The 23,057-nt window shown below is 56.5% G+C and overlaps 2 protein-coding genes across 17 annotated transcripts; one reads left to right on the top strand and one right to left on the bottom strand.

The window, feature by feature from the left end:
* The first annotated feature begins 2,427 nt into the window (after positions 1 to 2,427).
* CIZ1 (CDKN1A interacting zinc finger protein 1) lies at positions 2,428 to 21,417 on the top strand. Of its 16 annotated transcripts, none has more exons than XM_043566002.1 (17): positions 2,428 to 2,596; positions 3,388 to 3,520; positions 3,758 to 3,873; positions 7,151 to 7,380; positions 9,569 to 9,662; positions 9,856 to 9,964; positions 10,484 to 11,073; positions 11,254 to 11,372; positions 11,983 to 12,180; positions 12,913 to 13,037; positions 14,651 to 14,738; positions 15,219 to 15,332; positions 15,534 to 15,686; positions 16,947 to 17,016; positions 17,146 to 17,267; positions 17,602 to 17,757; positions 20,272 to 21,417. In XM_043566002.1, the coding sequence occupies exons 1-17, from the start codon at positions 2,443 to 2,445 to the stop codon at positions 20,380 to 20,382; spliced, it is 2,682 nt and encodes an 893-aa protein (XP_043421937.1). In that variant the 5' UTR covers positions 2,428 to 2,442; the 3' UTR covers positions 20,383 to 21,417. The 16 variants fall into 16 exon arrangements, with proteins under 16 accessions (XP_043421937.1, XP_043421935.1, XP_043421930.1 ...); XM_043566000.1 differs by having other exon boundaries at positions 12,886 to 13,037; XM_043565997.1 differs by lacking the exons at positions 2,428 to 2,596; positions 17,602 to 17,757; positions 20,272 to 21,417 and adding exons at positions 2,753 to 2,876; positions 5,443 to 5,514; positions 18,742 to 20,234 and having other exon boundaries at positions 12,886 to 13,037.
* BBLN (bublin coiled coil protein) lies at positions 18,887 to 22,403 on the bottom strand. Its single transcript, XM_043566008.1, has 2 exons — positions 22,171 to 22,403; positions 18,887 to 19,362 (listed from the first exon to the last, which is right to left on the bottom strand). The coding sequence occupies exons 1-2, from the start codon at positions 22,247 to 22,249 to the stop codon at positions 19,190 to 19,192; spliced, it is 252 nt and encodes an 83-aa protein (XP_043421943.1). The 5' UTR covers positions 22,250 to 22,403; the 3' UTR covers positions 18,887 to 19,189.
* Between the last annotated feature and the right edge of the window lie 654 nt (positions 22,404 to 23,057).

Here is a 23,057-nt window from a genome sequence, read left to right as displayed (position 1 = left end):
ACCTGGCTGAAGTCGGATGCTTAACCGACTGCGCCACCCAGGCGCCCCTGAAACATAATTTTTCAAATCAAGTATATATATTTATTTATTTTCAGGAATAGAATTTAGTGATTCGTCACTTACACATAACACCCAGTGCTCATCTCAACCAGTGTCCTCCTTAATGCCCCTCATCCCTTTACCTCGTCCTCCCACCTAACACCCCGCTAGCAACCCTCAGTTTGTTCTCTGTATTTAAGAGTCTTATGGTCTGTCTCCCTCTCTGTTTTTATATTATTTTTGCTTCCCTTCCCTTAGTTTCATCTGTGTTTTAAAAATTTTTTTAACGTTTATTCATTTTTGAAAGACAGAGAGAGACAGAACACAAGCAGGGGTGGGGCGGAGAGAGAGGGCGACACAGAATCTGAAGCAGGATCCAGGCTCCAACCTGCCAGCACAGAGCCCGACGTGGGGCTCGAACTCACGAATAGTGAGATCATGACCTGAGCTGAAGCCGGACGCTCAAACGACTGAGCCACCCAGGTGCCCCATATGTTCATCTGTTTTTATCTTCAATTCCACATCTGAGTGAAATCATATGATATTTGTCTTTCTTGACTGACTTATTTTGCCTAGCATAGTACACTCTAGTTCCATCCACGTTGTTGCAAATGGCAAGATTTCATTCTTTTTGATCGTCAAATAATATTCTATTGAATATATATACCACATCTTCTTTATCCATTCATCAGTTGATGGACATTTGGGCTCTGAAAGCATAATTTCTTTTTTTTCAAATTTTAATGTTTATTCATTTTTGAGAGGCAGAGAGCAAGCAGGGGAGGGGCTGAGAGAGAGAGAGAGAGAGAGAGAGAGAGAGAGAGAGGAATACAGAATCAGAAGCAGGCTCCAGGCTCTGAGCTGTCAGCACAGAACCAATGTGGGCGGAACCCATGAACAGTGAGATCATGACCGGAGCCAAAGTCCCACACTCAACCGACTGAGCCACCCAGCCGTCCCTGAAAGCATAATTTCTCATGGCTGTATGCCTGCCACTCCTTAAGAGGCAGACCCCATGCCTCTTTTTACCTAGCTGTTCCCCTAAAGTTGATTACTTTCCAGACAGCTATTATCAGTAATGTTTCCATGAATGACCTACTGGCTTTAAAAAGTCTTGTTTCTGATTAGTTTCTTGGGCAACTTTCCTGCAAGAGGGGTTACCAGGTCAAAGGGCAGAACACGTTCAATAGTCTTGATGGAGAACTTACAGATTTTCAGAAAGAAGAATCAACACAGGATCACCAGCATGAACATTATTTTTAGTGTTTTGTTTGTTTTTACTCTGGCAATTTACTAAACTCACACTGTGTCAAGTGCCAGTATTAAGCATTACATAATATTATCCTCACACCCACCATGGAAGGGAAGGAGAAACCGGCTCAGAGAGGACTCCCCTGTCAACCCGGGTCACCTAACCAGAAGGTAGTGAAGCCCCGATTCCATTTCTCCAACTTCTGCTGGCACTCAGACCAGGTGTCAGCGTGCTTGGACCTGGGTGGAAGCCTAAGCGATCTTGACTCGGCTCCTTCTCTCCCTCCCCATTGCCTCTGTCTCGGTTCTCACCAGAGTGAGTTTTCTAATCCAGGCGGATGCGATGCCGTCATACCCTAGCGCTCTCTGCCCTGCGGGGATAAAGCCCAAGGCCAGGCCTTCAAAGCTCCCATGCTCCAGGCTGCCCTTCCACCCAAGGGCGCAACGTCCTGCTAACTCGAGCCACTTTCGCGTCTCTAAATCCAGGCCGAATTAGGCACCTGTGCTGCTGCCTGGGGCTGCAGTGGAGCCGGTCCAGAGCTCTAGGACAGAGCTTGTCACACGACTGCAGGGATTGGCTGACACTCAGGTCTCCGCGCCTAGGCGCGCCGGGCCGGCCTCCAGTCTGCGCGCCTCTAGCGCCACCGTGTGCGGTGTCCGCGCACAATTGGCGCTTAATGCAGAAGAAGAGGATTGCCCCCGGCGGTTACCTGCCTTGACGACTTTAAGTAATAGAAAAGCGAAAAAGGATCGCTACTTAGTAACCGCCGGTTGTTTGGCTCAGTGACTCCACGTGGGGAGGAGGGAGAGGGGCGTCGGGATGCGGGACTGAGCCGTAATTACAGGGTCCTTGGGGCAGGACAATTTCAGGATCAGGATGAACGCCGTTTTTAATAATTGAACTCGGCCCTCCTCACCCCCTCCCGAGTCAAATCGAATAAACACCTCCAGACGGACCTCGCCACCCCGTTTTAGGGCAAATTCTTCTGTCGACTGTGCTGGTCACCCTCTCGCCCGGTCTAGGTCCCCGAATGTGCCGCTGCCGGCTGCACGGCCCCTCCCACCTCAGCCCCGCGCGGGGCCCCAGGATCGCGGGACAGTGGCGGCCGCGGGGAGGTCGGTTGGGGACGGTCCTCCTCGAAGTAGCCCGCGATGTCCCCACCAGACGACAGACCCCTCCGGGCGACAGACGGGCCTCGGGGTCGGAGCCGCGGGTTCCCGGTGCGGAGGATGCGGGGCGGAGAGCCTGAGCTGCCTCGGGCCCCCTCGCAGCCCCGAGCCGCTCCAGCCGCAGCCGAGGCGCCGGGTAAGCGGGTGCCGCCCCCGCAGCCGGACGCGAGCTCAGCGCAGGATCTTGCGCCACGGGCCGCTGCACCGAGTCCTCCCGTCCCCCAGAGGGCGCTGCTGTAGCCCGGTCAGGCCCCAGCGAAGCGGAGCGCTCGGGCCGCCCCGCCCGTTCTGCCGGTGGGGGCGGCGCGATTGCGGCGGGGGTGCGGGGAAGTGAGGTGCGCGGCCCGAGCGCCGCTTGGGGACGCACGGAAGGGTTTAGGGGCCATCTGGATGGAGGCTGAGGGCGTCGCGCGCAGGTGGGGTAACCGGATTTGATGTGTAAGGCTGGCTCGATCGGCAGAAGAAGGGGTTAACAGAATGGGGAGGGAAGCCTTCCTCCTACTTTGTTCAGAGGCCGAAGCGAATGGTTGGGGGTGCCGTTATTGACACAAAGTAGGCGCGAAGAAGAGGGTGGGGTTGTCGTGGAGGGGGGCTGGCATCGGGACGCGGTGGCGCGAGAAAGGCTGGAGGCGGGGTGGAGGTGCATTTGGGTAGGACGCCCCGGGAAGGACAGAGCCGTGGGAGTAGGGGAGATGGCAGGCGGGGTTGGGCATTTGAGGGAGGGACTGTCGACCGGATTTACGGGAAAGTGGAGGGAGGCAGGGGTTATTGAAAGCGTGAGGGTGCAAATGCGGCGTGCTCTTGGCAGGACTGGGGTGTAGGCAGGCCTGGGGTGTAGCGGTGAAGCTCAGCGGGCAGGTATTTGAGGGCCGTGGGCGGGGGAGGAGGGAAGGAGGGGTCCCGCCTTACTCCGCGCCCTCCCTTCAGCCACCATGTTCAACCAGCAGCAGCAGCTCCAGCAGCTCCAGCAGCAGCAGCTGCAACAGCAGCAGCTGCTCCAGCTCCAGCAGCTGCTCCAGCAGTCCCCACCGCAGCCCCCTCTGCCCATGGCCGTCAGCAGGTGAGTTCCCCTCCGGAGGGGTGGGCGGCTTCAGTCCCGCCGCTCAGATCCCTGTGGCGGAGACCCCATCCCAGTCCTTTCGCCCCGGGGTCGTCCCCGTTTCAGTCCTGGGAGCCACCAGTTCCCACCCTAAGAGGTTCCTCTGTCTGCCGTAGAGAGGGGGCAGAGGATGGAGGTGAGGGAAGAGGGAGGCTCCGACTCTCCCGAAGCCCTCTGACAGCCCCTCCCAACACACAGGGGGCTGCCCCAACAGCAGCCACAGCAGCAGCTCCTGAACCTCCAAGGCGCCAGCCCCGCCTCCCTCCTCAACGGCTCTGTGCTACAGAGAGCTTTGCTTCTGCAGCAGTTGCAAGGTATAGCTACTGGCCCCTTCTCACTGCATCTTAGTGGTGGTGCCCTAGCATCCCCCTTTTGCGCTAAATCTCCCCCAGATCCACACGGCAACTCTGAGAGAGAGCTACTCTCAGCGTCCTCGTTTGCCGATGAGGACATTGAGGCTCCCGGAGGTGGAAGTCCCAAAGTTGCTCAGCTGGATGCCGGTCTATGCTGATCACCGAGGTGTGCCCTTGGCCATGGTGCTGACTCTGTGGGCTGTCTTCAGCACCCCTCACTCACATTCAGATTAGAGGAAATGATGGGTGAAAAGGTCTATTTTGACACCCCGCCCCCTGCCCCCACGGCCCATTTGATAGATGAGGAAGCGGAGGTCCAGAGATGGGGGAAGTCATTTGTGCTGGATCACACAGCTAGATTAAGGCCTGAGGCTCCTGACCCCCTGGGTCTCTGAATGGGCGTCTCTAGCCCTGTGTATTAAGCCGGTGCCCTTGTCTCAGTTTCCCCATGTGGAGAGCAGTCTCTCAGCTCTTCCTTCTAAGATGCTGCTTCAGATACTTCAGCCCCTTTGGGAGTAATCTTAGGAGCCCAGCGACCTGCGGCCAGCTCAGGTTCAGACCCAGCCCCTCCCAGATGGAAGCTGTGGCTTGCTGGGTGGTCCTTCTGGGCGGGGCACTGTGCTGAGACCTTTACATACACAATTCCTTGACTCTGCTGACAACCCTGGGAGGGAGATACCATGATCCCATTTTACAGATGAAAAAACTGAGACCTAGAGAGGCATCATGTGCCCATGGTCACCCAGGGAGTAGATGTGGATTAGAGGGAGAATTAGAGCCCAGAGCCATGTTCTTAGACACCAGGCCATCCTGCCATCCAGCTGGGTATGCTGCCAGGTCAGAAGATGTGGTGGCTGTCACTCTTCAGCCCTGCCACGTAGGCGGGGATGGTCCTGGAGCTGATTGACAAAGGATCAATGGATAGTTGGAGAGAGAAAACCACACACAGGGACCCACGATGTATGTATCCCCCCTTTTCTTTCCCATTTAAAAAGTCACACTCCTCAAAGAAAAGTGAAAACAAATTTTTGAGAGGACAAGAAAACCCAAATTGTCATAGATAGACTCACTCACCTCCTGAAGGAAAACAACAATAGCAACAACAATAAAAAACACCCGTGAAGATTTTGGTGTATTTCCTCCCAATTTTTTTCTAGGCACAAACTTGGGAATTTGTGTATGATTGTGGTTGGTTATTGATGTAAGTGAAAAGCTACATCTTGTTTCTTTTTCATGGAGTAGAATGACTTGGTCATTTACCAGATGATTTGACAGTCTCCGTAAAGATTATTTTTTAACAGCTGTTTTGTTTTGCTCTTGCGTACCTACACTCAGCTGCTTCCTTTTTTCCCCCCCTTTTTCCCCCGTATTCTTCTTCTTCTTTTTTTTTTTTTCTGTTTTAAATAACCCTGGGATGAATATCACGTTTGAGACTATTTTCGTAGAGTGGATTCCCAAAAGTGGATGACTGGGTCGGGGGATGGATGTTTTATGGCTCTTGATAAGTATTGCCAACTTGCTTTCCCCAAGGACTGGACCAGTTTGCAATGCCACCAGCCACGTCTGACAGTGTCGGTCTCACCATGCCCACGGCAACCTTGGGTATTATATGCTTTTTATATATATATATATATATATGTATACACGCATACAACTTACTAACTTGGTTGGCAAAAAAGCTATATCATTAATCTTTCAGTTTACATTTCTTGGAGTGTTAGTGTAGCCAAACGTTTTATATTTGTCTGTTTCAACATTCATATTTCTTTTTGTGACTTGTCCATGTCCTTTGTCCATTTTTCTTTTAGATCTTTTAGATCTCTTGATCTTACTGTTTTTAAGAGCCGGTTGGCTCTCTGCACATATGTGTACATGTATTTGTTTTAATGTTAGCTGAACGCCGACTCTATACTAGGCACACTCACATATGTCATTGAATCCTCATAAAACAGTGAATCAGGCACTATTATTATCCCATTGTACAGATGAGGGAACTGAGGCTAAGAAGAGGGAAATGATTTGCTCTAGGCCACAGAGCTTGGGCTGTAGGACTCGAACTAGCTCTTACAGCACATCTGACCCACGCTTTCAATCCTGTGCTTCCTGTCCCGGCTTTGGGGCAAGGATTTGAAGTGTCTTTTATGGCTCAAACACTTCCTGAGCACGGGGCCTCTGAGTCAGATGAGGTGCCTGCCCTTAAGGAGTTCCCAGTGTGGTTGGGTGGTGGGCAATGGGAAGCAGACAAGGAAATTGTGCAGCTGGTTCTAGAACAGGGAAGGAAGTCTGCCTCTGGGGACACAGGGAAAATGTGGGAAGGTCTCTCAGAGGATAAACACCTAAAGGGAGGCCTGAAGGATGACCAGGAGGTAGTGGGCGCCGAACAGCTCAGGCAGAAGGAATGGCACGTGCAAAGGCCCAGAGGCGGGAAGAAACCAGGCCTGTTGAGGTAATGCACAGAAGCCTGTGGCTGAAATGTAGTGGGTACGTGTGTGGGGAGGAGGGCAAGAAAGGAGGTCTGGGAGGAGGGCAGGGCCAGACCCTGCAAGGTGAGGAATGGGCTTCTCTCCAAGCAGCAGGGAGCTACAGAAGGGTTTAGGCAGCATGGGGAGGGGCAAAGGCAGAATGTGCAGAGATCTTGGGCAAGTTACATCTCTGCTTTGCGTCTGTTTTGTCATTAGTAGAGATCTTAATACCTACCCTGATGGTGGCTGGGCCCAGTGACGGAGGCCGCGCGTGCAAAGTGCTTAGCAAGTGCCTGGTTCCCAGTAGACTTTTGATGAAGGGGTAGAGGGATGGGGGTAGGAGAGTGTGTTATTATTCCAGGGACCAGTCAGTCAACTTGCTGGTTCTCCCTATGGGTCCTGTGCTGGGTCTGTCGCATGCCTTAAGGTGTACCCTAAAGCATGCCTGCGGGTGAGTGGGGTTGCTGGGAATGCACTGGGAGCATGCCCAGGGAGGCAGCCGGGGACCAGGGAGGCATCTGGAGAGGGAGAAGGCAGTGCCTCTCTCCTCCTCAGCTGGAGCAGGAAACCAGCCCTAAGGCCCCTTCACCATTAATGCCCAAGGTGGGGGTGGGCCTCTGGCTCTCATCTCCCTCCCCTGGCTGCCCTTGTATGGGAAGGGTTCCCTTTCAAGTGGTCTGTGTTGTTTCCGTGATGCTTTGGGGGGCTGATGCCTGACCCTGGCCTCTACCGTCCAACCATGTTGTTAACCTCTTCTCCCCTCTTCCTGCCTGCAGGTAACCTCCGTGGCTACAACCTGCCAACCCCGAACCTGACGGGCCCCAGCCTCACGGTCCCCCAGCTGGCCACCCCAAACCTACAGCAGTTCTTTCCCCAGGCCACTCGGCAGTCCTTGCTGGGGGCCCCTCCTGTTGGGGTCCCCATAAACCCCTCCCAGATCAACCTTTCAGGGCGGACTCCCCAGAAACAGTCCCGCACCCCCTCCTCCACCACCCCCAATCGTAAGGTGAGTGATGGCTGGGGCGCAGCAGGTGGGGATGGGTGTGGGAAGGTCATACCTGGTACCAGCCTAACTCCACCCCCTCTGGCACACACTGGGCCTTTGGGCAGGTCACATCCCTTTTTGTCCTCGGTTTCCCCATCTGTAAAAAGGGGGAAGGGGTTAGTGAGTTGGACTTGTCTAGTGTTTCCCAAATTTCAGATCTTTGTGACTCTCTGATGGGACTTTTGCCACGTCCAAACGCCACCAATCCTGTTGTTTACCTGGTATTTCTCTCTTTGTAAACACACGGAGATACAAATGACCCATAACACTGTATTTGTATTAAGTGTCCTGTCACAGTTCTCGGTAAACCAGCGCCACCCTATAGAAATAAAACATGAGGCATAAATGGAATTTAAATTTCCTTAGCCATCACATTAACAAAGTAAAAAGAAACCAGTGAGATGAATTTCGGTAAGATTTGAGTTAACTTCATGCGTAAAAAACATGACAACTTCAACCTTCAATCAATATTTTAAGATGCGAATGAGGCGTTTTGCATTCCTTTTTATTTTGTACCGAGTCTCCAAATTCTGGCATGTATCTCCATTTGGCTTGCTACCTTTGGAAAACTCAAAAGCCAGGCACCCGCGGCCAGGGGTTACTAACTGTCGTAGCTGAGCTTTAAATGAATTCGCTTCTCCTCAGTTACATTTATTTAGCAAGGAAACATGATGTCACTACCTGAAATTTCAAAAGCAGTCCAAAAGAATTGCTGTACACAGAAGTGAAAGAGAGGAAAGGGTAAAACAACATTACAGGACCCTAAACTCTACAGTGTTGTCATTGGAAGGTTCTGGAGCTGCACCGTCACCTCCTTGGGCCTTGAAGAGGGTGCAAGGCATTAGAAGGAGGCTCACCCTGACATAAGCAGAGTCAGTCCTTGACAGAAGCAGAAAGAGTCGAGGGAATAGCTTCTCTGGGACTGTCGTGTCCCTGAATGTCCCGGCAGCCCCTCGCACATGGCACCCTTCTGAGAGCATTCCAGGGGGCAGGGATGACATTGCCCTTTCTGGGCTGCTCTCAGGCCGGCCCACATCTGGAAGTGAGGCATTTCCCTCCAGAGAGCGGTCCTGGCCTCCAACCTGCCCATTGGGCCCCTCCTAACATGGTCTTGTCCGGTGTTCTCCCCCACCCATTTTGCATATGGGAAAGCTGAGGCTCAGGGAGTATGGTGGAGGCTGCCCCATGCTGCACAGCTGTCAAGACAGACCCAGAGCCTTACAGAACAGTAGGGCCCGTGTCATGCAGGGTGAGAGGCAGGTAGTTCTGAAGGGCATGGAGTCCTGATGGGCTGCATGTTTCCACTCAGCGCTGGTTCCTCGGGCTTAGGAGGAGGGACAGAGGCTGTGGGCAGGCTCCTGGGACTAACTGGAGTGCCCAGGACCAGCTGGAGCTGTGCATTTATTTAGCAAACATCTGTAAGTCTGGTAGGAGCCCCAGTGGTACAGATGGTGTGACTGGCCTGACCCTCCTTGGAGGTCTTAGCCTGGGGAGGAGGGTGTTAGCAGTGGTAAGACGTGAATGCAAATAATGTTCCCACCAGTTAATTCACATTGTGGCAAATGCCACATAAAGGAAGCCCAAGGTCCTCTGGGCCTGCGTTAAGGGTCTATCTACTCTGGGGTCAGGAGGGCTTCCCGCAAGAAGTACCTCTGAGGCTCTGAGTGAAGCCCTGGGGCAGGGAGAGACCTAGGACCTTGGGGAACCAGAGAGAAGGCCAGGGTGGACGTAGAGAGGGCGAGGAGGCCAGTGGGGAGTTGGCTGGAGGCGGGGGCGTAGGGGCAGAGGGCAGATTGGGTCAGCTTGGGTGAGGAAGGAATACTCTAGAGTCGGAGGAGTCACAGGAGGGTTTCAGCCTGAAAGAGACAAAAGACATGATCAGGTTTGCGTGTTAGAAGGACCCTTCTGGCTGCTTTGTGGAGAAGGTGGTTGGGAAGTCAGGCAGCACCATGGGCCCGCCAGGAGGGGGCTCTGTATCCCCCAAATCTGGGTTAACAGCCAGGTAGCCTACACAGGATTCCTGGGGTGCTGAGGATCGTCTCTGGGCAGCTCTTCATCCCCTGCGGGACTGTTGAAGCTGCTCTTGGGCCAGGGGGTTGCTTACGAGGGTGGGTGGACGGTGTCAAAAACAGTTTCTGAAAGGAAGCAGGATTCTTCTTCCCAGACGGTGCCCGTGGAAGACAAGTCAGACCCCCCAGAGGGGTCTGAGGAAGTTGTCGAGTCCCGAACAGACACACCAGAAGGTAAGGGAGGGAGGCTGCTAGCCCTCTGGGTGGGACACAGGTTGGGGCAGGCGGGTGCAGGGGTCAGTGATGGAGGCAGACCTGGGAGGCAGGGATCTTGGTGTGGGGCGAGCCCAGGCCCCACCTCGAGGGGGGAGCTCCTAGTTTGTGCTGCTCATGGCATTGGCGGTCACTCATCTGCCCCCCGTTCCAGACCAAGATTCCCCACCCTGCCCAGATGGCATCGCAAAAGAGAAACATACTGTAGCACCTGAGCCCGAGTCTTGTGAGGCATCGGAGCCACCGGCTAAGAGGTCAAAGAGGTAACCCATGCTGAAAACCTTCCCTGGGCCCAGGGGCCCTGTACTCTCATTCTTGCAAAGCCCGGGGGTGGGTGTAGCTGACGGCCAGGACCCTTTATAGAGAGCTGGAACAAGGAAAGGGCCTTGACCTTTGGCTTGGAGGAAGGTCAAACCCAATTCTGCATCTTACTTGGGAAGACCCCAGGCCAGAGAGTCTCCGGTATCTTCACTGGGCCTGAGTCACCTGGTGGCCAGTTCGGAGAGGTGAACATGTGCATCTGGGTCCTCAGAGTGGGCGGAGGATGGGCGGCTTTGCAGGGCCTTGGATACATAATAGCAGGTGGTGGGAGGCGGGGGCGAGTGATCCTGCCCATTTATTTAGGTACAACTGGGGCCTGGAGAGCCGGAGGGGCGCGGCCAAATGCCCGGCTCGGGCTCGCACGTGCTATAAAACTAGGACTGAACGTGGGTCTTGGCCTTTTTGAGGAGCCCCTGGGGCCAACTGGGAGACATCGGAAGATCTCTTTCAATCCTCCCTAGCTCGGAGTTGCCCACAGAGAAGGGGGCCCCTGGGCAGCTGCAGGCGAAAGTCCAGCCTCAGGCCCGGACCACGGCACCGAAGCAGACCCAGACGCCTGAGCTGCTGCCTGAGCCGCCGGAAGCCCGAGTGCTGCCACGATTCCAGCCGCGGGTTCTGCAGATCCAGGCCCAAGTGCAGCCTCAGACGCAGACGCAGCCGCCGCCACCCCCGCCTCCAGGGGACACCCAGGCACGGCCCAAACTGCAGAAACAGGCACAGACGCAGACCTCTCCAGACCACTTGGTGCCGCAGCAGGAGCAGCCGCAGCAGGTGCAGAAGGAGGCTGAGCCACAGAAACAGGTGCAGCGCCAGGCACATCCCCAGCCCCCTGGGCAGGCGCAGCCGCAGCAGCTGGCCCAGACGCAGACATATCCTCAGGTCCAGCCACCAGAGCAGCCACCAGGACAGCCTCCCGTGCAGCCCCCTGACCGGACTGAGGGGCAGCCTCAGACCTGGCCGCAGGTGTCCATGCCAGCGTCGGAGCAAGCACCGGTTCCGGTTCGTTCCACGGTGGCGGAGACACCACCAGATCCGAGAGACGCCGGAGCAGGTAAGTGAGCACTGGCTCCCAGTTGCCCCGTGATGGGACAGTTCGGCCTGGACCCTTTGCCCTTCCCCTGGCATTGTCTCCACCAGAGGCTTCAAGGTCCTGGCTGTGGGTAGAAACGGTGGCTCTCAGGCCCGGATCTCTTTGGGCCTGGGTGGGAGATGGACCCCTCTGTCATTTCAGGCCTGAAGGAGGCCTCGCCAGAGCCAGGAGGCTCCCAGGTCAGCGTGGAGAGCCAGGAGGAGTTGACCAGCGGTCTGGATGTGGGAGAATGTGAAAAAAGGGCAAGAGAGATGCTAGGGGTGGGTAGATACGCTACCGTGGCTGTGTGCTTACCGCGGGGCCCGGCGGCGGGAGGACCCCTTGTGTTTCCCCACCCGTGAAAGGTGACAGCCGCCCTCTGCCGGGGCCGTGGGTTTGATGGAGGGTCGTCAAGCTCCTATGTGGTGTGCTGCCTTCACATGCCTTTGCTCTGAAGAACTAGAGGTACTTTTGGTGACAAGTCCCTTCCAACGTGTTCATCCCTGGAATAGAGCCCTTGGTCCCTGACGGGGGAGCACTGCTCTAGTGGAGAGAACACAGAGGGCAGGCCTATGCATGCCGTCTGGGTCCCAGCTCTGCCTCCTGGTGTGATCGTGGCCAAACCCGTTCCCTTCCTGGTGTCTCCACGTCTCCGTCTGTCACGTGGGGGGGGGGGTGGGGTGGACTTCACAGTTGGGTGGGCTTGGGTTTGAGTCCCGGCTGTCGTACTGCCTAGCTCTGTGAGCCTGGTGCTCAGTGCCTCAGTGTCCCCGTCTGTGAAGCGGGCTGTCAGGAGGGCCCAGTAAGACCCTGCCCGCGGGTGTTTAGCACAGGGCCTGGCCCACCGTAGGTGCCCAGCTGGCGGTAGCTCTGCCCCTGTTCCCGGTGCAGGTGTGGGGTGCCGGGGGCTCCCTGAAGGTCACCATCCTGCAGAGCAGTGACAGCCGGGCCTTCAGCACAGTCCCCCTCACGCCCGTGCCCCGCGCGGGCGACTCCGCCTCCGCCACCCCTGCCTCCGCCAGCACAGCCTCGAAGCAGACCCTCCAGTTCTTCTGCTACCTTTGCAAGGCCAGCTGCAGCAGCCAGCAGGTACCTGCCAGCCAGGCCCCGGCACGGGGGGGAGGGCCGGTGGGCAGAGTGGAGGGTGTCTCTGGCGGATGCCCAGGCCTCCCCGTGGCGCCTGAGTGGCCACAAGGGCCCCGTGAGCACCATCCAGGGCAGCTGTGCGTTTGCCCTGAAAACAGTTCCTGACCAGCCAAGAAGTTAGGAATTTAGAGTCCGGCAGACCGGGTATAAATCAGCCCTGACTAGCCGTGTGGACCTCAGAAGGTGAATTCTCCTCTTTGTGACTCCCATTTCCTCATGCATCAGATGAAGAAATGCTTAGAACCCACCTCACCCGGAGGTTCCAAGGATTCAGTGACCTGACATTGAAATCACGAGCCCCAAGTGCCCCCTGGAGCGAGCAGCACATTAATAACAGCCTTCGGCTCGTCATAATAACAATAATTATTATTACCCTTGCTATTGCTACCTCTGTCATCCGGAGCAGAGCCATGGGATCCGGAGGTTAATCGGACTGCTCCCTGCCTTTGAGGGGCCCACACAGTCTCCGGAAGGAGCAGAAGCTCCGGCTGCTCTGTGCCCACTTGGTGTCTCAGTTCACCATCCTCCTGTGGCCCCCATGAGGCTGTTGTAAGAGAGACGGCTTCGGCAGCGGCGGGGTGGCCATGAAGCCGAGGTTGGAGGCCTCCTCCTCCACCCTTGCCCGCTGTTCCGGGGCTCGTTCTTCAGGCCCATCCTTCGCTCTGCTGGCTACAGGAGTTCCAGGACCACATGGCGGGGGCCCAGCACCAGCAGCGTCTGGGGGAGATCCAGCACATGAGCCAAGCCTGCCTCCTGTCCCTGCTGCCCGTGCCCCGGGATGTCCTGGAGAGAGAGGACGAGTGAGTGGGGGATCTTGGAGGCTCTGTACTGGGGGGTAGACAGTCTTGCAGGCCAGGCGCGGCTGGGAAGGGCCCTGAGTCTGCCATCTTCAAGGTCCGCCTTTGGGTTAAACATTGCCCTCTGCCAGAGGCCTCTCCGCACCGTTAATGGTTTAGCCTCGGGCCTCAGTTTTCCTCATCTGTAAAATGGCCTGGTGAAGGATGCAATGTAAGAATTCATGAACTAGATGGTCTCTTAAGGCTCCATCCAGGCAGGAACAATGGGACCACCCACATGGGAAGGAAGTGGGTTGTGGCACAGAGCCCTGCTTCTCCGGCATATGTGCTGACCCCAGCTGGGGGGGTGGGGGGGTGGGGACACACATTGGTGAGGATCGTCACCTTGTGGCCTGAGGTTACAGCTACACTGTGCCACCCCTTTTTCATTGCCATAGGGGCTTCGTTGACCCAAAATATGTGCCCTCCTGGAGTCCAAAACTAGCTCTTGGGCTAAGAAGGCCTGGTGGAAGGTACAAGACCTTTCAACACCCTGTGGGCAGTCATGGAGGCCTGCTGGGGGGCTGGAGGGGCGGGGGGGGGGGGGGGGAAGCAGGTAGGCACTGCCTCAGGCCATGCTGGGGGACATGGGCTCTGTCACAGAACAGCTGCCCCACAGCCCCAGGTCTCCTAATTGTTCCAGAGAATCTAGAAACCCAGCTTTGTATGTGAAATCTCCCAATTTCAAAATGTTAGCAGCTAGCTCAGAATCAAGATGAAACAAAGCCTATGGAGGCCGAACCAAACTCCTTCACAGGCTGGACAGTCCCCGAGGCAGTGGTTAGGGACTCAGCCTTGAGCGCTTACAGAGGGTCACAGCTTGGAGCTCCCTGTCCGCACGCTCTGGGTGACGGAACCCTCTCTCCAGAGGCAGCGGTGTCTCTGTTAGGTGCTTCTTTGAGAAGAACTTCCCTACGTGGTTGTGCAGTATGTTCTTGACCTTTAAACCTCCCCCTGCTTGCGGACCTAGGAATTATACTTAGGTGAAATAATCATAAATACAGGAGAAAGATGACTCACAAAGATGTTCCTTGCAGAGTAATGTAATGGTGACAGATTTTAATTGGAAACTTTCTAGAGTATCGAAACCTGCGGGATTAGTTAGATCAGGCTTGTCCACTTGGTGGAGTGCTTCTAATAAACAGGACAACGGCAGGGAATTCATGAGAACGAGGAAGCAGGTAGGATGCAACATCAGGTTAGAACAGGTTCAAAACTGCCACGTGCAGAATGAGCTTGGGATCTCGTGACACAAGAAAAGCAGAAGGATGTGGCCCGTCTGTTAACAGGCTTTAGGTGCGGGAGATTCACTGAACTGTCTCCTGATGACGTCACCCCTTGAAGCCTGACCTGGCCCCCTGAGGCCAGTCCTTCAGACTGGCTGCCTCTCCTTCCTCCTTGGTTATTATTCTTGTTTAAGGATTCTTCCAGATGAATCTCAGAACCGTTGATAAGTTTCTAAAAAAGCTCCTGTTGGAACTGCATTACATTTATGGGGAGCATCTTGGGAGAGCGGCTGTCTTTCCAACAAGGACAGCATCCCACTGTATATACTTGTTTTGGTTGCCGTCACTCAGAGAGCCCCCGCCGAGGCGTTGGTGTAACACCTGCCAGGTCTACTACATGGGGGACCTGATCCAGCACCGCAGGACTCAGGACCACAAGGTATGAGGGCCTGTGTGCTGCGAAGGTACCCACACATCTATCTCCAAGCCCAGGGTTGGGAAGGAGGGAGCCGAGGTTGGGGACGGAAAGACAATTGCACTCTTTATCTCTGGATGGTCATAACTCAGAAGCGTGGCTTCTCGATGTTTCCTCTTTGGGCTTCAGTTTCTCCATTTTTCCAAGTGGGTGAAGCACCATCTCATCCTGTCATTCAGCCACGGGGCTGGTGGGGTCCTCTTGGCGGCTACTCTCTCTCCCCGGCTCGTCTTCTCTCTGTCCTGTTGCCATCTGCCATCCCGTCTTGTAGCCAACAGCACAGGGAGTGGATATGTTTGCCCATGTTCTGGTAAAGGGGCGGGGCACAGCCAGCTGGTTACAGATGTGGCAGTCTGCGGGTGGGAGATGAGATCTCACTGGGCACAGCCTGGCTGCACCCGGGGACACTGCCTGCCACCCACTCGGCCTGCCTTCTTTCCCCAGATTGCCAAGCAATCCCTGCGACCTTACTGCACTGTTTGCAACCGCTATTTCAAGACCCCCCGCAAGTTTGTGGAGCATGTGAAGTCCCAGGGGCATAAGGACAAAGCCAAGGAGGTAACCCCAGCTCCCTCACAGGACATGGGCCCAGAGAGGTACAGAGCCTTGGCCAGGGCCACACAGCAAGTTGAGGTTTTTCCCAGCCTGAACGCATACCAGGTCTGGAGGGATTGGGACGCTCAGAGTTGTGGGGTGGGTGGGGTGTGGCGCTTAGGCTGCCCAGAGCTGACCTGAGCCCTGGCCCACTCTCCTGGGCAGCTGAAGATGCTTGAGAAGGAGATCGCCGGTCAAGATGAGGACCACTTCATCACGGTGGACGCTGTGGGCTGCTTTGAGGGCGATGAAGAAGAGGAGGAGGAGGAGGAGGATGAAGAAGAAGAGATCGAGGTTGAGGAAGAATTCTGCAAGCAGGTACTTGGGGGGCGAGGTGGGGTGGGAGGCAGGCTGGAGGCTGGGCTCCCAGCCCAGGCGGGACCTCGCCCCACCTCCCGGGGCCAGGGGGCACAGTGCTGACATTTGTAGGCACTAACGGGTGCCACAATTTCGTACAAATAGGACTGTATTCCGTATGGCTAGGTATAAACACACATCACGATGACTGCAGGGCGGCCGGTTACATGGGTGAGGACCTCAAAATCTGGCTGAAATTTTGACCTGCACTGAGGAAGGGAAAGGGCATCTTAGGCCAATAAGGGCACGGAGGGAACTATGCAGGGGACACAGAAGAGTCAGCATAAGGTGATGATGACGATGACACCCATAGCAGACGACACTTTTTGAGCAGTTACCGTGTGCCAGTTATGTACCAAGCACTTTCCTGGCAGAGACCCACCCACTTGGATGTTGGGAAGTGAGATGCCAGAGCCTGTGCTCCTAACACCGCAGCTCCTCTGAGCCACGCCCTGGTGCTTGATGTGGGGATACATGGGGATTAAGGCCTGGCCCTGCCCTCCCAGAGCTTGCCCTTGTAGTCCGGGGGTGGTGGGGGGGTGGGGAGCCAGGCAAAGGGGCATCGTGGAGGGGCTGTGGATGGAGTGTCGCAAGGGTGGCCTCCAGCCCTATGCAGGTTTGATGTGAGATCGCTTTGTTACTCAGCAGTTGGCCGTGGTATGACCTCAGGCAAGCCCCTCGCCTTCTCTGAGCAACCCCCCCCCGCCCCCCCCCTCCGTTTCCTCTGCTAAGGGGCTCATGTCTGGTAGGTAGGAGGAGGGGTCCTTAGTCACCTGAGCAGGTCACTGCAACATCAGATAGGAATTCGGGAAGCTGGCAGGGGGCTCGTGGTTAGAAATGTCACGAGGGCCTGGGGCCCACCAGGGTTAAATACGCTGCTCCTCCGTAAACCCTGGGCCAGTGAGCTACTGTGCCTGGACCTGTTTCCTCTTCTGTAAAATGAGCGAAGTGTAGAAGGTTGTTACGGAGTTCAGAGACGACACTTGTGATGTGTCGGGCACACCTGGCATGGATTATGGAGGGCTTCCTGGAGGAGGGGACTGATGGAGCTGAACCCAAAAAAGTATAGGTCGGGAAGGGCACTCTGGCAGGACAGGCATGTGCAAAGGCTCAGAGAATGCCACCCACAACCTCCTGGGGATCATCCTCCTGGGGATCAAGGGAGTGGTGTCGAAGAGCTCAGGGAAGTCAGAACTGAGGCCCACACTTGCCTATTTCCAGGTGAGGTCCAGAGATATATCCATAGAGGAGTGGAAAGGCTCAGAGACCTATAGCCCCAGTACTGCATACGGTAAGACCCAAGCCCTGGCCCCGCCTCCCCTCGTCCCACTCAGAGGCTGGGTGAGCACATGGGCCCCTAGGGAGGGCGGGACACGGGTTGGCCTGGAGGGACGAGTGCACAGATGCTGCCGTCCTACAGGTGTGGACTTCCTGGTGCCCGTGATGGGGTACATTTGCCGCATCTGCCACAAGTTCTACCACAGCAACTCGGGGGCACAGCTCTCCCACTGCAAGTCCTTGGCCCACTTCGAGAACCTGCAGGTGAGCCAGGCTTCCTGCCCCACCCGCCCTGGCTGATGGGTAAGGCCTCAGCCCTGGGGCACAACCCCCCAACAGAAGGCCCCGCCCACAGAGGGAATCAGAACAGGGGTAGTGCCCAGCTCTTTCTGCTGTCCTGGCGGGGGGCGGGGGGTGGGGTGCGATGCCGAGGGCCAGGCTGTTAGCTCCAGAGCTCTGGCACGGGGAGGCTGAGGACATCTCATAGCATCACACAGTGTGTCCGCTGCAGCGTCAGCCGGGCTGGGGAGGCAGCCGCTGGCAGGGAGCGTACCTAGTGGGGAGGCAGCCCTGCCTCATCTGCACCCTCTGTGTCCAGAAATACAAGAAGGCCAAGAACCCCAGCCCTACCAGCAGGCCCGTGAGCCGCCGGTGTGCAATCAACGCCCGGAACGCCCTGACTGCTTTGTTCACTTCTGGTGGCCGTGCGCCCACCCAGCCCAGCACCCAGGACACAGCTAAAACCCCCAGCAAGGTGACAGCCCAACCCCCTCCTCCCCCACTTCCCCGGCGTTCAACCCGCCTCAAAACCTGATAGAGGGAGCTCCTCATGCCCATCCCGTCTGGGTCTAGGTCTGCTTTGCTTTTTAGAAGTCTGTGTGGCAATTTTGACATGGTTGGTGTTTTTACTGAAAATCTAATAAAAGAAGGTAGTTTGGCTGTACAGGGCCCACCAGCCTTTCTGTCTGGGTGGACAGGGTGAGGGGGCAACCCTGCCAGCTCTCAGCCAGAACCCACCCTCTTTGGGCAGGGTGTGGTGGCTGAGCTGGAAGGCCAAAGACGGGCTCTCTAACCAGGGACTCTGAGGTCACAAGGCACTTCACCTCCCCCAGAGTCTGCTTCCCTCTTGATGAGGTTGTCAGGGCTAGGGAAGGCACCTTCAACTTAGATCTGCCTCAGCCTTCAGAGTCGGACCCTAGGGGGCAGGTCTTATTGTTATCTCCAAATTACAAGTGAAGAAACAGGTGAAGAGGCCTAGCAAGGTCAAGTGACTTGCTGAAGGTCATACAACTGGTCCTGGGCCTGAGCTCTGGCTCTGTGCTGGCCTTTCTGTCCACCTGAACCCTGTGGGAGCTTAAGTGCAGGAGTGGGGACCCTCCCCACTCCTCTGGTCCCCCCCCTTGTCAGGCAACCCTAAGATGAATCATCTGTGAACGGGGGCCGAGGCTGAGCTGGCTCTTTCCATGGGCTATTTCCCCATTTGGAATGACCCTTAGAGATAGACAGCCAGACCAACCCTGTTATTGGCCAGTGGAGAAGACTGAGGCCAGGAGCAAGAGGATGATGGCCAAGGTTACACAGCATGAATTGCTGTTGGCTGGCTGAGTGAAAGGCCCTAGTACCCAGAGAAGCTGAGTGTATCATATTGGGTCACACAGCGTGTCTGACGGGCTGGGCTGAGGAGGCAGTGCACCAGGTGGAGAGGAAGCCCTGCCTCACCTGTACCCTCTGTGTCCAGAAATACAAGAAAGCCAAGAACCCCAGGCCTACCAGCAGGCCCGTGAGCCATCAGTGTATGATCAGTGCCTGGAATGCCTCCACTGACCCGTTCACCGCTGGTGGCCAGTGGGGTCCTCACCCCAGGATACAGAGGAGAGGCACAGTGATGTTGGAGACCCATTTAATGTGGATGCTCAAGGCCTGGGCAGAGTGGGGAGTGTCCTGGAATTGGGCAGGCAGGCAAGGTGGGTGGGTCGCAGGCCCACACCTGACCCCAGGAGGGGACGTCAGGTGTTGGGGGCTGGCCCAGGCATGCCAAAGTACCAGAAGGGTGGCCCAGGCAGGCAGACCTACTAGAGGGACCTGCAGACCCGCCCTTAAGAAGGTATCTAAGCCAGGTGGTGAGTGCCCAGGCCACAGCCTAGCCCAGGAAGACAGGGTTGGGGCTGGTTGGAGGCTCCCAGAGCCTAGGGACTGGCATCGCTAGGAGCCTCCCCGAGCTGCTGCTGGAACTCAAGGCGCGTCTGCCGGTTGGACTCAAGCAGCTCCTGGAGGCGGGCGTGGAGGTGGTCGTTCTTCTCCTCCAAATGGTCCAAACAGGAGTTGATCTGGTCCAACATGGAGTTGATGGCAGCATATTCTGGGAGGAAGGCAAAAGAGAGCCAAGGTTCTGTGTCTCCTCGGGGCTCACCAACGTCCCCACCCACACTGTGTCCCAACCTGGGGGACAAAAGGGCTTTTGGGCAAGTCCCTGTTCCTTCCTGAGCCTCGGTGTCACCGTCAGGAAAATGGGTGGATGCCAAAAGTGAAAGGCTTTGGGGACATAATACCTTAGTGCACCATCCTTTTTTCTATGGTTAGGGTGGTCGGGGGGAGGTCTGCCAGACACTGTCCTGCCAATGCCAGTTTTCTTTCTCTCCACCTCCTACATCAGCTGCCTGGAGGCCAGGGCCCACCTTCCCGAGTCGGCAATCAGAGTCGGGCAATCAAAGCCCCAGTCCCCAGGCAGGCTCTACTCTCCAGCCCTTCTGAGGCTCCCTCTGCCCTGAGGGAAAAGAACCTCCCAAGCCCCAAGGCCCCTCCCCCTCTCTAGCCCCGTCTCCCATACCCTTTCCTTTCCTCACCCTTTCCTCACCCGCTTTTGCCCACCTCGGGGCCCCTAAAACATGCTGCTGTTGCCTCTGCCTGCAGGGCGTCCTTCTCCTGTCTTGCTTCCCTCCCCCTCTCCTCCTTCAAGTCTTAGCATGGGTGTTGCCACAGAGAGACCTCCCAATGCCCCAGACGGGATCAAGCCTCTATGTCTGACCCCTCCACATGCCTCCACTGCCCTCCTTCACCTCTGGCCTGACTGCTACGTGTGCTGCTGTGTCTCCCCGACCAGACTGCAGAGCTCTTGAGAGGGGGAATGCTCTTGTGTTCACTGCTGTTCCCCTGACGCCCTCATTGCCACACTATAAGCACTTGTTGAATGAATGAATGAATGCATGAATGAATGAAGCCTCTGACTTTCTAGCCTTTCTGCCTTTGCTCACCTGTCTCTGCCACTCAGAATGCCTCAACCACAACAGCTATTCAAGGACCAGCTCAAAACGCCTCTTCTAAGAAGCCTTCCCTGGTGTCCACCAGAAACCATCACTCCCTCCTCCATGGCCACTCCTGACCTGCCTCTCAGCAACACAATGTCCCTTAGGATCCAAGGGCTGGGCCTGTGCCCACTGCGGACCCAGTTCTGAGCCAGCCCATGACTCAGATACGCTCAGGTGCCAGCTTGGGACAGAGGGGAAGCAGCTGGCAGTGTTTGGAAAAGGCCAGGGCTGGAGGAGTGTGTCTGGAATATGGGTGCAAGTGTGTCTGCCTTCGGGGGGGTGGGGGGGTGGGGAACCACCATCACCCAGAGCTGGCACACCTCCCAGAGGACAGAGTCCTGTAAAGTCTCTGCTGGATCTTAAGAGTCCAACCCCCTTGTGGTACAGATGGGGAAACCGAGGCCCAAGAAGGAAGGGACCTACCCAGGATCCTCCAGCTGGTTGGTGGCATAGCCAAGATTTAGAGCAGGGGCACACGGGTTTCATCCCAGCTCTGCTCTGCCCCAGCAAGTGACTGCATCTTTTGGGAAGGGAATAAGGACTGGGTTGTTGTAAGGATTCAAACACATTAAGAACTCAGACAGGGTCTGGCCGCGACAAGTACTTAGTAGATGAGTATTAGCAACACTGCACATTTTGTGTCATGAGACACAGGCCCGAAGCTGGATGGGGGAGGCGAGTGTTTCCACACCACTGGGGCCAGGCTTTATCCATGTCAAGGGCACTTCCTAGTTCTAAGCTTTGCCATCTGCCTGGGACAGCCTCCTCCCCACTGCACCAAGTCCTGTGAACCTGCCAACATCTACTCATTGTGACACTTAAGTGGCTTTTCCAGATCACTCCCACCACTGCAGTGGGCTCCATTTGACACATCTGGCCACTGTTGACCTGCGGTGCCTAAGGAAAACTGGCCAGTCCACCATTTGCCACCCTGTGGGAGGCCCTCTACCTTTTTATTAAATGCAGACCCTGGGTGATCAAAGTGTTCTAAAACTACTGTGATGGATGTACAACTCTGAATATCCTAAAACCCACTGACATGTAAAATTTAAATGGATACATTATATAGTATGTGAATTATAGCTCAATAAAGCTGTTATCCAAACAAACCAAAAAGCAGACTCCATACTTATCTCACATTTACGAGGTCCTGTCTTCCGACTTGAGAAACCCATCTTTATTACACTAAAGAGAATAATAACTGCTCACTTGCATGCTTCGAACCTACCATTTTCCATTTGTTTTTTCATTTAATCCTGACACCTCTCAATGCAGGAGACACATTATTATTCTCACCTTACAGATGGGGAAACTGAGGCTCCCAAAGATGAGAGGGGAGCTGATGCTTCTCTCTCCACCACCCATCCGCCCCCTCCCCCGCAGCGCTGTGTAGGCAACAGGCTGCTCGGTAAGCAGGTCGCATTCGCCAAGACTCCAGATCACAGCAAAGGTGGCTGGGGCTGCTGACTCAGCAGGGCGGGTTCGCCCACCCAGACAGCCCCTCCTGCTAAGCCAAAACGGCCCACTCGCCCAGCCCCTTCAGGAACTTCCCTCGCCACAGGGGCTGGAGGAAGTGGCTGGAGCAGATGCCAAAAGGGCGAGTGACCCTGAAGCGGTCTCAGTTTCCCCATCTGTAAAACGGGGCCGGTTGCCCGCAGTTCTCCAGTGCTGCGGTTTCCAGGGACCCACTCACTGATGCTCGCCCTGAACCTCCAGCCAGCGCCCGCAGCTGCAACCCACCCAGGAGCGAGGGGTGGGAGGGCTCTGCGGTCCCTTCCAAGTCCCCAGTCCGACCCCGATTCTCCTTTCCAGGAGGCAGCCCTGAGAAAGCAAAGGTCGCTCCAGCAGCCCCCCTGGGTCACCTGCTTCCCCGAAGCCGTCATCCTCGCCTTCCACGCCCGCTTCCGCCGGCATGCCCAGGTCCCCGTTGGGGCCCGACATTGCGGGCTCCGGCGCCGCGAGGGCAGCACGACGACGGAACGGGGCGACCGTCGCGCCGAGAGCCGGCGCCGGGCGGAAGGTGGCGGCGCCGGATGGAACGCTGGGCCGGAAGAGTGGCACGGCGCGGCGGAACGGGACCCGGCACCCGCGGCCCCGCCCCCAAGGCCGGAACCGCGCGGCCCGAGCTCCGCCCCCACCCCGCCCCGCCGCCAGAACTCCTCCCCTGCCCGCCGTCAGACTCCGCCCTCGCGTCCCGCCCACACCCTGCCTCACAGTCGAGCTCTGAGCCCCGCCCCTCTCCAGGCCGCCGGGCGTGGCTATCCGGGCTGCTGGCTGAGGAGCCTAGGTGGTGGGGGCGCAGGCCCTCAGCTAGGGCGAGCGAGCCCGGCCGAGGGGTGGGGGCAGCCTCCACTGTGCCCTTCCTGCCGGTGGGGACCTGCGAGTTCCTGAGCCGGAGCCTCCGCGTGGGCAAATTCTGAGACGCGTGACTTCTAAGGCTCCCTATGGCTTCAGAAGATAAACGTTCACAGCCTCAGCGAGAGTCAGGGTCTGGGTTGGCACAGGGCTGCGTGCGGCTTCGGGATAAGGTTGGCCATCATCCCCCACCCCTTTTTTACCAGCTGAGAAAGGGAGGCATGCCGAAAGTCACCCACCAAGCAACTGTCGCTCCTGAGCTGGACCCAGCTCAGCTGGACCCAGTGTGATCCTGGCCAGGGGTCCAGCTGAGCCAGACCCGTGTTCCAGGCGAGAGGGGACTGGGACTCTGCCAGGAGGCCCTATGGAAGCAGCAGCCCGGTCCTGGGCTCAC

This window comes from Prionailurus bengalensis, chromosome D4 (assembly GCF_016509475.1).
Source record: "Prionailurus bengalensis isolate Pbe53 chromosome D4, Fcat_Pben_1.1_paternal_pri, whole genome shotgun sequence".
Lineage (NCBI taxonomy): Eukaryota > Metazoa > Chordata > Mammalia > Carnivora > Felidae > Prionailurus > Prionailurus bengalensis.
Note: the sequence above shows the minus strand (reverse complement) of the source record. Positions and strands in the feature narration are given on the sequence as shown.